Here is a 14,486-nt window from a genome sequence, read left to right as displayed (position 1 = left end):
AATATCGATATGGAATATAAGCAACAATATTCCGATATTATTTTATTGAAATATCGATATTTTATTAATTCGTTAAATTTTCGATATCGATATTTCGATATTTTCAAATATCGATATTTTAGTTCCGATATAACACCGATATCGATATTGCTATCCGATATCGTTACCGATACCGATATCGATATTTTTCTTTCGATATCCCATCCCTAGTCCCAGAATAATAAACTATTTTTTGTTTTATTTCAACTCAGCGAAGAATTAGATGACAACATTAGAGAATCGAAGGCGTCTTACAAAGGGCTAAAGCAGGACTCAAATCTGAGGCAAATCATTTCCCATCTGTATTTTTTTTTCTTTTTTTTTTAAAAGTATAAACTAATTACAAAAACTACTGCTACTAAGTACGAGTATGTTTAATGGGGCTACGATGAACCCAGTCCGGGAATAGTTGTGCACTACATGGTATCCAACAACTCTTGCGAAAATACCACAAGGACGGCGATACATTATAAAAAAAACATTACAAATTAATAAATTATTCGAATATACACCAATCAGAAAGTCTATAAGAAATGAACAAAGGAATAATGCAACAGCGATAGTTAGTATTTTACATATAATGATTCATATTAAGTAATAACAACACGATCTTCCACGAGATAGTCCCATTGAGAAAAACAAAATCCCTCAACTCATTCATATTAGAGAGTATTCACATTTTGAAATCGTTACAAGGAGTTACGTTCTTTTTAGCGAGTGGGATTCTATTTTCACACCAATAACGATAAAACTGAAAAAAAAAAAAAAAATGACCCTATTAAGAGGATGATGCGACGATTCAAAAAATTAATTCGGTGAAACTAGAAATAAAGGGTAAATAGAGTAATGTTTAGTTGTAGTCGTAATTTTCGAACCCAACATTACTTTTTTTAATCACCGATTACGAATCTTGAGTTTGCTGTTTATTTTTCCGATAACTTTTTTTTCTTAAGGGACCCGCAGAAAAGGGAAAGACCTGGAGGAATGCCTCGCATCTCTTAGGAGGACAGTGTAAGGGAGGCATTCAGAAATAAATTGGAGTAGGACAGAGACGGTATAAAGTTATCGACCGGTCGATTCCGTTCGATCGTCGTTCGCTCGCAATGTCTGGTAGAAGACAAAACTTTCTAATAATATTTTAATGCACTCTGGGAATTCTCAAAAGTCATAAATTCCTAGAATTCTATTGCCTAGCGCTGTGACAGGACAATATACTTCAATAATAAATAATTATTATTGTTGTTTTTACGTAAGTACGAGGATAAGCTGTATATCTATCTTTCAGTACAATACAAGTAGTACTCAGCGAGCTACTGATAGATTAGCAAAATGTAAATCATATTATTCTTTCATGATACATTTTTCAGCCCTCGACGATTCATGATCGGCGACTCAAAAAAAAATGGAGGTTCCAAAAATTACGGCTACAACAAAACTTTTCTCTAAAAATAGAGGGATTTCTAACAAAAGAACAAATAAAAAACTGCTGCGGTGCGTATATCACACAACTTTCATTTACCGTCCTACTTACGTCCCAAATTTTTGTGTCGATTAGTGTACTTTACTGAAGTTATTTAGTGATTTTCGAAAAAAAAAATCTTCATGACTCAACTTAACAAGTGGTTTAAAAAATAAAAAATAGTTTTGAACATATATTTTTCCTATCTACCCATACCTCACTGGAGTGCACTTTATAGTGTATAAACATAGTATGCACTTCACAACCATTCTAATCCTATTCATATTGGTTTTGCCAGACATATCTTATTCTTTTATAACCTACGAATTGAATCATAAGCCTTCACTTTCGTATCGTATATTACAGTCCCTTTCATATCTAATTAAACATTTTATATCAACTTACATTTCATCAATGAATATGATCGATCTGCCAATGCAATGGATAGAGGTATAATGGATATAAGAGAGAGGGTGTCGAACCCAAGCTAGCTAATTGTCGCCTACAAGACAGACGCAAGCTGATTAGGAACATGTGCACGTGGCCAGCTCATCTTTCACACCGTCCTTCGTCATCTTTTTAGTTCTTTTTTTCTAGTTCCTCTTTAATGACCATACTGGCTTTTGATTGGTTCCCTCCTTCCAGGTACCTCCAACTCGGATGTTTTTCACCCGGTCAGGGTTTCACCTTCATTAGGATTGTTTTTTCTACATCTCTTCTTCTTGGGCCACTCTATTTTTTATTCTTTTGACTTAATCATTTCTGAGATATTAAATGCATCTCTAAGCCTTTTATTCTCTTACTTGTCAGTTCAGAAAAATCATTTAATAAGTCGTAAAAACGATATTTGAATATGGATGTGTGCCTCCCATGTACCTGCCTAATGGTTGATGTTGAAGAATTAAAATGTCCATATCAATTGAAGGAATCTATTATGTCTTGTAGCATATGTGCTGCTTAAATTTAAGTCTTGCTTTTCTTGTAATGTAATTGTCTGTCAATATATTTTTCATTATTATATTTTTTTAAATTTTAATGAACAACTCATATGAGTACAACTCATACTGAAATATAAATACACGGCTTTTCTACGCATGTACCTAGATAAAACAACAATAATGATTTAAAGGGCAAAAAACTCACATCTAGGAGAATTAAAAGAACTTTAATAATTGTCAACAATATTTATTAATTCAGATTTTTTAGCCTGACGACCGGACGATCAGATATTCCCCCAATTAAGGATACCCACTTTATAAAGGTTGGGTGTACCTTGGAGGAGGGCTCTCGAACCTCCAGAATCGACCAACAGTGACAGAATAATTACCTGCCACTGCCGTATTCTAACCCAGGTCCCAGGAATTAGCAGAACAGCACCCACTGAGCTACCAAGCTCCCATAGGTTAGATCCCAATCCAAGGCACGCGACCCACTACGTGGCACGTGAAGGGTTCAGAATCGCCACGCGGCCGGCAAGTAGGCTTAAATTTCTTAATAAAGTTTTTAAATCATCCAAAAGTTTATAAAAGCCATCTTAATTTAAGTTTATAAACAAAGAACTATATTTATTTTTTATTAGGCTCATATTAGAGAAAGACTCCTCACACACGTTTTATTTATTTATTTGTATCCCCGTTTCTCACCATGTTTGCCATAATGTTTGTGCCAAGAGTGTGGTAGTGCGCTGGGCTTGAGCATGCCACAGCTCACAAAAATCGACAATTTATTTTTTATATTCTTATTATACAATTATAAAATAATGCCATATGTTTGTCTATATCTACAAAAAGTTCGTATTAAAAAAATGTTCAGGAAAATTTCATGAAAAAAAAAATTCCATTTTGCCCACCACCAATCACTAGTATCTTTTCAAATGCTGTTGTTGATTGTTGCTTAAAGGCATAAAACCCTCTGGTCATCAACGCCTATGCCATGATAAAAGTAAGAAAATAAATAAATAAAATAAAAAATATAGAAATAAAAAAAAAATAAAATAAGTAAAAAAATTAAAATCGAGAAATTATAATTTATAAAGAAGGCGATATGCTTTTAAAAATTCAAACACTCGTGTTATTTTAGCTTCCTCATCTGCGAGAGCTTCGGATAAATTTGGGGTCAGTCCTATCCTGTTTATTGTTGGCAAATAGTGAGTACACTCTTCAAAAATATGTCTAATCGTAAGAATGGACTGACAATATTTGCACGTTGGAGGTGGCAGTTTTCTGATCAGATGAGAGTGCGTGAGGAGAGCATGACCTATTCTCAAGCGGGCCAGAGCAACCTCCTCTCTGCGGCTGATCCGGTAGGATGTCGACCATAGTTTTACTGATCGTTTTATTTCTTTTAATTTGCTCGGAGAGCTTTCATCCCACTTGGCCTGCCATTTTTCCAATATTTGTAATTTAAGGGGTGTACTGAGTTCTGATGGGGTAAGAACGGCGGTGCCTCTCTGGCAGCTTTGTCTGTGAGAAATGCTCTTTCAAATGCTTACATTGTATTATAAAAACATAAATTGAAAAATGAGTAGGATAGAAATTTTGTTGCCTATCTCAAACAAATCAAAATTACCATTTTTAGCCTAGAAACTTATGAGAGTTTCTTTTTTGTTGCAAAGGGAATGGATTAAAATAAGACAGTTGGACTCTCCCGCTCAATACTTTATCTCTTTTATTTTCGACAATAATATTAATATATAGAATACGTTTTGTTATAAAAACATTGTATTATATTTATGAATGAACAAGCTGCAGAGGATTATAAAAGTCACTGATATACTTAATTACAGATTGTTTAATCAACCCTCAAATTGGGACCCTATAGATATGGGATATTGCCCCATGGACTTTACTGTCACCAACTAAGTTACTTAGCAGAAGTAATAAAATACATACATCCTTCACAATCAATCAATTTTCAATCTCTTGCCATGTAATCTAAAAATCGTATATTTTGACTTAATTAATCTATTAACTTTGAGCTTGCTTTAACTTAAAGCTAAGAATAATACAATTTTTAATAATTATATTGAAATCTCGAAGTGGAAAATTCGGCTCTTTTATATTATTAAATTTGAAGAATCGCTGGAATGTCCATCGCATTTCTGTATTCACAACAAGCAGCCATAGTTGTTTTTCAGCTACTTAAAAAATTATAAGAAGGGTAAAATATTTCTATAGGGTAAATAATACTCGAAATAAAAAATAGAATTCCGTGAACGAAAACCTGCATCTTATAGGAGTTATATACATCTAATTATTTTTAAAAGGTTTCATAGAAAAAGTTTAAGATGACTAGGTTTATATGAACATATAGTAATAGATAATTTAAAAAATATTATGCATATTCTTGTTTTTATTATGAAACAAAACAATTTCAGAAGGATTGGGAAAATTTCATGGTGCTTTTCCGTGAAACGAGGAAGACAATAAAAACGGTGGCAATGGAAAGCAATCTCCCACGACAAGATGTTACTTTCTAATTTAAACAAAACGAAAAAATAATAAATGAAGAAATTACTTTCAAAATGACTTAATACTGCGTTAATATTAAAATATTAATTAAAAAGCTTTGACTATAATCGTTTTCATTTCCACATTTATTTTAAACTGTTTATACGAACTAACTTCAGTTGTTAGCATCCGAATTCTGTGGCATGATTCAAAACAACCAACACTAAAAATACTTTTAAAAATATGGACTCTAATATAGTACAATACCCGGGGTAGAAAAAAAGACAGTTATCTCATCCCAATTTTCGATTACTTCAGTGAAAACTATGTATAATTATTAGTAAAACTTGACGAGTCTGCCAAGTATAGATATGGGGAATAAAAAATGGCGGCTGTTTCAAAACATTAAATTTTCATTCGGAGCCAATTATATTTATGGGGAATAAAAAATGGCGGCTGTTTCAAAACATTAAATTTTCATTCGGAGCCAAGTATATTTATGGGGAATAAAAAATGGCGGCTGTTTCAAAACATTAAATTTTCATTCGGAGCCAAGTATATTTATGGGGAATAAAAAATGGCGGCTGTTTCAAAACATTAAATTTTCATTCGGAGCCAATTATATTTATGGGGAATAAAAAATGGCGGCTGTTTCAAAACATTAAATTTTCATTCGGAACCAACTATATTTATGGGGAATAAAAAATGGCGGCTGTTTCAAAACATTAAATTTTCATTCGGAGCTATAGGGCTAAAGATATAAACTACCAACAACACTAGAAAATCAAAAAGAACATTATTTAATGAAGAGTAAATTTGCTGAAATATTAGCCGATAGAGCTATTTATGTCCAATGTAAATGTACTGAAATATCAGTAGTTAGTTAATTTAATTTTGAAAAATCAATATCTCAGGAACTATGTGACGTACAGATGTCTATTAGCACTTAAATTAAAGCTAGTTTAATGTACTATAAAGTAGTTTATGATCTTTACCTTTGTAGGAATAGTAGTTTTCATGAAATTTGCAAAAATAAATTGATTTATAGTAGTTTGCACAATAAGTTTGATTTACGAGAAACTTTATTTTAGAAACCATAAGACGTACAAATGTCTGCTAACACTCAAATTAAAGCTAGTTAAATTTACTATGACATCTATCTTTGTAGGAGTAGTAGTTTTTATGATATTTAACAAAATAAATTCGCAAAATATTAATTTCTAGTTGTTCGGATAAAATGTTTGATTTTTGAATAAATATATCTATAACAATAAGACGTACATATGTCTGCCAGTACTCAAAATAAAAGAAATTTAAGTTACTATAAAGTAGATTATGACACGTATTTTCGTGAGGTTAGTAGTTTTTATGATATTCACAAATGAATTGAAATTAGATTTTTAAAAAGCTATATCTTGAGAAATATTGAACGTAAATAACTCTATTAGGGCTCATATTTTATCAAATTTACTCTACTATAAATGAGGTTCTCTTAGGTTTTCTAGTGTTGTTGGTGGTTTTAAAGATATAGAGCTCCGAATGAAAAATTAATTTTTTGAATCAGCCACCATTTTTTATTTCCCCTACCTATACTTATACTTGCCAGACTCATTGATTCTGACTAGTAATTATACATAGTTTTCATTAAAGTAATTAAAAATTGGGGTGAAATCTCCTTTTTTTCTTCTTTAGGTATCTTGTACTGTATTGCCCTTGAGAGTGTCAGAATGAATTATTTCAATAAAAGTTTTAAATAAATACATAAATAAAAAGAAGAACACATTCATTATGATAATAAATGATTTTTTTTATTTCTAAGGATGATGAACCAGATATTTTATTATTTAAATTTCTAATTAAAAATACCTAAAATGATTTTGTTTATCAGCATTTCAGGTTATGCTGAACAATTATAACAGGCTATTTTACAAAAAATAAAAAATGCAATTAACAGAAGCTAATGGTTTTTAAATGAAAGGCTGTTGGAACAATTAAGCTGACATTCTTTCAGACTAATACCTCAATCCTTGGCACGAGATTTAAATTGTGGTTAGTCATTAACACTAACGGTATCTGATTAATCTAATCAAAGATTGATTACAGACTCGCTGGATATAATGAAGGCAATCTCTTAGCTACTGGGCAACACCTGTCCCACGTCTTAGCTCCAATCTTTTTAATTTTAGTTACAAAGAATATTTTTTCTTTACCTTTACTATTTTCAAAATTTATATTTATTTATTAATAAGTATATAATGGCTTAAGATAGTACAGTGGAACTTCTATAAACGGACGCTCAAGGTGGAGATAATATTGTCCGTTAAAAAGTGGTTGGTTAGTTTTATGTGAAATGTTAGTTATCACAGAAAAGATTATGTAGTAAAACAACTTTAAGGAATTTTTTTAGAAATTTCCTCCAACGTGTTTTGAACTTTACAATCCCAGAACTGAAAAATTTAGGTTTTTGTGAAGAAATTAAGTCAGAGAATGCGTTTTTGACTGGTGAATCATTTTCAAAAATTTTACCTCAAAGGAAGTTGAATGAAAGGTTGTTCCCACTAGTCAACTTAATAAAAGTCAACTTTTTAAGTTCACTTTTATTATATGTTCCCTAATTTTCTTACTCCGTAACATAATTATAGTTGCTTGTATTTTTTTTTAGCTTCAAAAGTGGGGTGAAACTTTGGCTTGAAACAAATAGATTATTTACGATGAGTTATTTTGACCTTTTCAAGATTATAACGTAAATTTTCTCGGTGATGTGAGATATTAATTAATTTTTAAATAAATAATTATATACGTCCGTACATAGAGTACCTAATACAAAACTTTTATCTGATATAAATTTTAGTTAATGCTCAAATATATTCCGCCATTAATAACATGGTCTATATAAATTGTTTTTGCTTGAATTTAAATTAATTTATACATTATATTGTTTATTATTTTTTTCTGGCCAAGACTCCCTCCCATTGGAGTCCTATATTACCTAACCATGGTTGGGGGTTAGAGTTCTTCATTTTGTGGGACCGCCACTCAATGAAAAAAGTCAACGTCCCAGGCCGGATTCGAATTTAAAATATTCCAAAGAAAATTGGTAACACCGTGTCTTGACCACTGAGCTACTAGCGGCCCCATTATATTGTTATTATTTAATCAGTCTTTATAATATTCATTTTTTTTAAATAGTTGTCGTATTAGTATTTTTATTTTAAGTTCCTCGTTTTTTTTTTTTTTTAATCTTCCAAAGTTAATTTTATTATTTCTTAATTTTCACAAAAATATTTAAATTAATATTTTATAAAAAAATAAATAAAAGTGATGATAAAATTAAATAATCAATGGATAATAGTTAATGAAAAGTAATTCTTTGAATGAAATTATACTGGAATAAATTAGGAAGGTTCGTTAGTTCGGTTTAATGACACCAGTTTCGTTCTTTATCTTTCAATTGTTTCCCACCGTTTGTTTTTTTCTCCTAAACAAAACTTTTCTTGTGGGAAAGGATACATAGATAAATACATTAGATTTCTGAGACCACTAAACAGTTATTATTATCAAATAAACAAATATTTGCAACAAAAAAAACCTCTAATAATATGGAACGGGGACAAAGGAAAAAAAATAAGTTGAAAGACTTACCTCCCAGTGACTGAAGACCAATTGTGGACTGGCTAGGCCGGAAGTGGACTTCCTTATTTCCTGTGCAAAGTGAAAAGACTCGACAACCGGAAGAACGGCAGTTACCGTGAAAGAGGCCGAACCCTGCGTCATGTCACCGTGGAGGACCCTTCCCTGTCTGCGGCCCAGGACTGCGTACATCTTACCTGAAACAATAATACATTATATATTACTTTAAATACATAAATTATATATTACAAATAATATCATAAATTAAATTAACAACTAATAAGTTGGTGGACCATTATTGCGATTATAACAGGCATACAGAATTTTAAAGATCGTAAAAATACAATTTAAAAAAAAAATTAAATATTTGACAATACTATTAAATTATATTAATTATATATTAAATACAATACAATAAAATAACAAAACTATTAACCATTAACAATAAAAAAAATTCATTATTTAACATGATTACGGATACTAATCTATAAAATCAAATATTATGTTACATACAATAAAAATTTTATATAATTTATGAATTTTACAAAACATTAAGTGCAGTAGAAAAAAAATAAACAAAAATCCTACACAGAAAAAAATATATATACACACAAATAAATTAATAAAAAGATGCTTAAATCATTTATCAGCCTATGTTTATTATGATATGTATATAAAAATTTATTTTTATTAATTTAAGTATATACTTAATTATTTTATTACATTTTTTAAATTATTCTTATATATTTACATTTTATTTTTAGTTAATGCATACATGGTTTCATTGTGTACTCACATCCTTTATATCTATTGCCCTTGAGTGTGGCAGAATGTGTAATTATACATATATAATTTTTGTGTGTAATTATTGTTTATTTTATATTATATATCAGGATAATTTTAATTTTATGTTTATAAATTTTTTTATTCCTATTGCCTCCATCACCGTGACTAGAATTGGCGGTTGTTCTTTTTCTTCCTCGACCTCATGTTTATGAACTGCAGAATTGTAAGATAGATCTTTTTGCAAAAAAAAAATATATACGAGATCTGGTTCAATCTTATTTTTCAATTGACTCTAGGTATACCACCAAAGGTTACTTTATTTCATAATTCGTTTACTATTCCACCCACCTTTTCAAATGCGTGACAAATAATATAGGTACGCCGAATTTTAATGACGAACGTTTTAAAACACATAAATTTATCATAAAAAACAAAATAAAAGTGGCATGCTATTATTTCCATATATTATCCAGGAGAATAATATATCTTCAAAGTCTTTTTACATGACAACTTTAGTAATAGCTTTCCACTCCCACTTTAATCGCTTTCCACTCGCGTGGTTCAACATAAGTTCAAGTTTATATTTTATTTCGGATTCGTTTTTTTTTCAAGTTCATACTTCTTAAATCCGAACTAAAACAGACAATTAAAATATGAGGTCAATTCAACACAGTTTTGAACCTTCTTGTTCGACTATCTTCTCCACAAAGGATGTATTGTGAACTGTTGTGGGTAACATGCTAAAATAATTAGCTTTATCATCCATCTTGAACAAATTGAAAACTTTAATATTAACATTGATCTTATAATTAATAAAATGAGAAGACAATTGACCGTGCGGTCGGTAAATAACACAGGGCTAAAAACAAAGAACAAGATAACCAATGAATACAAAAAAAAAAAAAAAAAAGAGAAAATATAAACAGAATGAAACAAGTAAATAATTATAAAGAATGAAAATTAATAAAAATTAAGGGATGAAAGAAGTGGAAAATAAAACGTTTAATTAAATATGTTAGTAAAATAACATAAGCAAGGAAATAAAAATTTTAAAGTTATATAATGCAAAGAAACAAAAAAATTAAAGTTATGTAAACAATATAAAAATAAATAAAATAAAATATATGTAACTAATGAAATATGTAAGTATAATACTAGAATAAAAAAAAAACAATATAAGGTTGAGTTAGACAAAAGAAGTGTGTGACTTGTCATGTTTTCTATTTACGTCTTTTGTCTAACCCAACTTTTATATTTTGTTTCTTTGTTCTAGTAATATACTTACATATTTCATTAGTTTTATACATTTTTTTTCTATAACTTTAATTTTTTAATTATTATTAATATATTCATATTTCTTTGTTTCTTCACATTATGTAACTTTATAATTTTTATTTCCTTTATTATGTTATTTTACTAAAATATTTAATTAAACGTTTTATTTTCCACTTCTTTCATCAATTTATTTTTATTAATTTTCATTCTGTATAATTATTTACTTGTATCATTCTGTTTATATTTTATTTTATTTTTGTATTCATTGGTTGTTATCTTGCTATTAGTTCTTAGCCCTGATGAAGGCTAGAAACTCTGGCCGAAACGTTGGCACTATTAAATAAGTTCTTAAAACATATTTGCGTTATTAAACCCGCACCTCCAACCATCTTCTCCTCATATATAATTAATATGAGTTGAACTAAGTTAACAGTGAAGCCATTTTCATCCCAAATTTATAAGTTGCCTTCTCTTTATATAATACGCAACCAAGGAATAAATTTGAAAATATGTACTTTCTTAGAAAATAAAAATAAAATTTTTAAATTAGTTTTGAGAATCGTTGAGTTTTCTTAACCTATATATCGTTGCATATGGTATTAAAGGATTTGGAATATACTGTAAAATTACACCTATCCCATAAGCTAAATTAGGGATGGTTAACCCATTCCACTATAATCCATCAAAACCCATATCTTTAAGGTTATGTTTATTTTTTTGCATATAACCATTAGTATTATTAGTCTTTTGTTTTAAATTTTTTGTTTATGCTCATCGCATTCAAAATTCAAACATTTGTTCTCCGTTATATACATTTTCTTTCCACGATAGAGGCATCTTTAATGTCATTGTTACAACATTGAATTTGAGTGTATGCCAATTAGATGTTCAATAGTTCCAAATGTTTGCCCTCATAGAAGACAAAAACCCTATATACGTTTCGGTGGGTCCTTAGAATGTTTATCCACTAGTTCATACCTGATTCCTTTTCGCGATTTCCAAGTCGCCGTAATGCTTCGTTACATGTTCGAAGAGTCAATTTATTTTAAATGAATTATACAAGAACTAAGGAGAAGGATCCCAATTAAACAGAACTAGTGCAGCATGCAGCTAAAAACCGACAAAAATTCGATTTTGATAACACCATAATTTTACATAAATAGAACAATATGTACAAAAAGAAAAATACTTGAGTCAATTTATATATCAGAGAACATCAATTATACAGTAAATTTTAAAAAAGAAACAAGAAATTTGAACCAACACTAAGCAGAGATTTTAAGCAAAATAAATTTATGAAAAATATGGGTAAAATTTTATGTTACAATTTACAATTTTTTTTTTTGATAGATTTATTTATTGATAGATATTACAATCTCCCACACAGTTGTGAGCAATAGGTAATAGTGATGAATGAACCCATACATACTAACATAAAAAAAAAAAAAGAAACAACTCTCTTAAAATATATACAAACAAAAGAATAAACAAGATGAGCATAATCAAACTATCTTTATGAAAAATTAATAAATAAAATAACATAATGATAAAATAATATATATAATATTTACACAATCGACCTGAGGATCCCTGAGCCCAAGAGCAGAGCTCAAAAGATCCCAGCGCATCCCTCTCGCCGCATCACTGACTATTTACAATTAATTTTAATAATAAAATAAATACAAATTTAGACCAAAATGCAATTTAAAATAAATTAATTATAAGCCTGACCTGAGTGTATGGAAGGTTAAAAATAGTTTATTTATATGATAGCTGATAGTGTTACGTTTATCTAAAAATAAAAATTAATGAAATAGGCTTATTAATAATTAATATGATTTCCTATTAATTTATTGTTTCATAGGGTGATTTGACTTATAATAAGCTGTTAATTAGATTTATTTTTTATTAATATACTTGTTTGAGAGTGGTTTAGTTTCTTTAAAACAATTTTGATCCTTTTTCTCTCAACTTTATTCTTTTTAAACTTCCAACGTTTCAACCACTTAGGTCATTTTCAAGGATTCCTTATTTTGTTTTCATTTTCTCCTTTGAAATTCTTTAAATGCCGGCTAATTGCCTTTGTCCCATAAATTCTTCTATAAAATTCCTTCCCAAATTTAAAACTTTTACTAACCACTTTTCTTACTACTATTTCATTTGCAAACTCCAAGTTTGCAAGTCCAATTGGAGTTTGCAAATGAAAATAGTAGTAAGAAGAAGGAGAAAATGAAAACAAAATAAGGAATCCTTGAAAATGACCTAAGTGGTCGAAACGTTGGAAGTTTAAAAAGAATAAAGTTGGGAGAAAAAGGATCAAAATTGTTTTAAAGAAGCTGTTAATTGTTAGATTGTCCATGACGATGGCTGAATTAGCCAAAACCAACCGTTAGAGTGTTGAAACATAAATAGATACCAATTAATTTATTTAAAAAATAAAATGTACAATAGATTAACATTTTTATTATGAATAATACAGTATTATCATTACGATTTCTTTCATAAGAAGGTAGCAAAGAAAGGGCCGAATCCCGTTGGTTTTCAAAGGGCAACTTGTATAGGGCAAAGCGGCCTCATCAGATCAAAAACCCCTCATAAAAATGTTTATAGCTATTTATAAGAAATGCAAATGAGTTAGTGAGCGAGCGCGTGCGTGGAACAATGAAGCAGAACCAGGTTCTTCAGATGAGAGCTCGACACAGCTGGTTAGGGTAATCTCTTTGCCACGGTTCTAACAGGGGGGGGGCTCCCGGAGTTGAAAAAATAATGAATAATAAACAGTAGAAGAACAATATAGTGAGCGACTTGGCTCAGGAACATGTCGTCGTCACACTTCACAGTTTTCTCTTCGGTCTTAGGACGTGTAATGATTTGACGTCAATCTTACAGTATCAGGTTCCCTTAGTATAAACATCCAAGCTTCACAACGCTAATCAATAACTTATATCAATAGGATATTTTTATGATAAGTAAAGTATGTCAGAAATATAAAAAATTATATTATGCTATTGGCCATTTATTCAATGCTCAGTTACAGAATCAATATTAAAAATATTTTTTTTTTATTTATTGACATGTACAACTGCATTTACATAAAGATATATCTAGTAAATTTGATGTTAGATTATAATGGTATGATACAGGCATGTAGAGGTACCCTCTGGTAGCACTCTAATAGCATTTCTACATTAGATCTCGAGGCCATCTTCTTTTCAGGCGCCTCGGAGATTGTTAGGAATGGAAGCGGAAGTAAGATTAGAAATATGGTTTACACAAAAACCGACATTTTAGAAAACCGGTTTTCGAATAGTAATTTTTCCAGAAAACCGGTTAAAAATGTTTTTGCTCGAATATTATGTAATTCGAACAAAAAATGTTAACAGAAAATCTAGAGTGATTAAAAGCAGTTTTTGACTTAAATTATTTACTGTTCAATTTTATTGATAGTAAAATTTTTTTATGCAATTTAGTAGAACAAAGAAATAATAGTTGACCAGGATTAAATAACTTTAAAAACAATTATTCGTTTTTATTAAATAAATCAATATTATATCCAATATCAGTCTCAACACTTTATTTATTCATTTGTCCTACGTTTCGGCCTTTATAGCCATCTTCAGGGACATCTAAACATTTAACAGCTTATATTACAACTTCACTTTTAAACATTTACAATAACATTATCATTCACTATATAATATAACGTACCTTCAATATAAAAATCCTTCTCACATAAATTATTATTTTCTATATGCAGGCTATTCTGCCCAGGTCAATTTCTTTATTTAAAGTTAAAACCTATTCCAAACAGTCAATTATTAAAAAGTCATACTTATTATTAATAAGCT

The 14,486-nt window shown here is 29.6% G+C and overlaps 1 protein-coding gene across 1 annotated transcript in view; it reads right to left on the bottom strand.

The window, feature by feature from the left end:
* Positions 1-14,486, bottom strand: part of LOC106692372 (elongation factor-like GTPase 1) — a 422,109-nt gene that overhangs the window by 28,829 nt on the left and 378,794 nt on the right. The window contains exon 17 of the mRNA XM_014438286.3: positions 8,590-8,774. Within this exon, the coding sequence (XP_014293772.1) occupies positions 8,590-8,774 (185 nt within the window). The remainder of the gene's footprint in view (positions 1-8,589; positions 8,775-14,486) is intronic.

Source organism: Halyomorpha halys, unplaced genomic scaffold, assembly GCF_000696795.3.
Source record: "Halyomorpha halys isolate HHAL.00 unplaced genomic scaffold, Hhal_1.1 Scaffold54.1, whole genome shotgun sequence".
NCBI classification, from domain to species: domain Eukaryota; kingdom Metazoa; phylum Arthropoda; class Insecta; order Hemiptera; family Pentatomidae; genus Halyomorpha; species Halyomorpha halys.
This window is presented reverse-complemented; position numbering and strand designations above follow the sequence as displayed.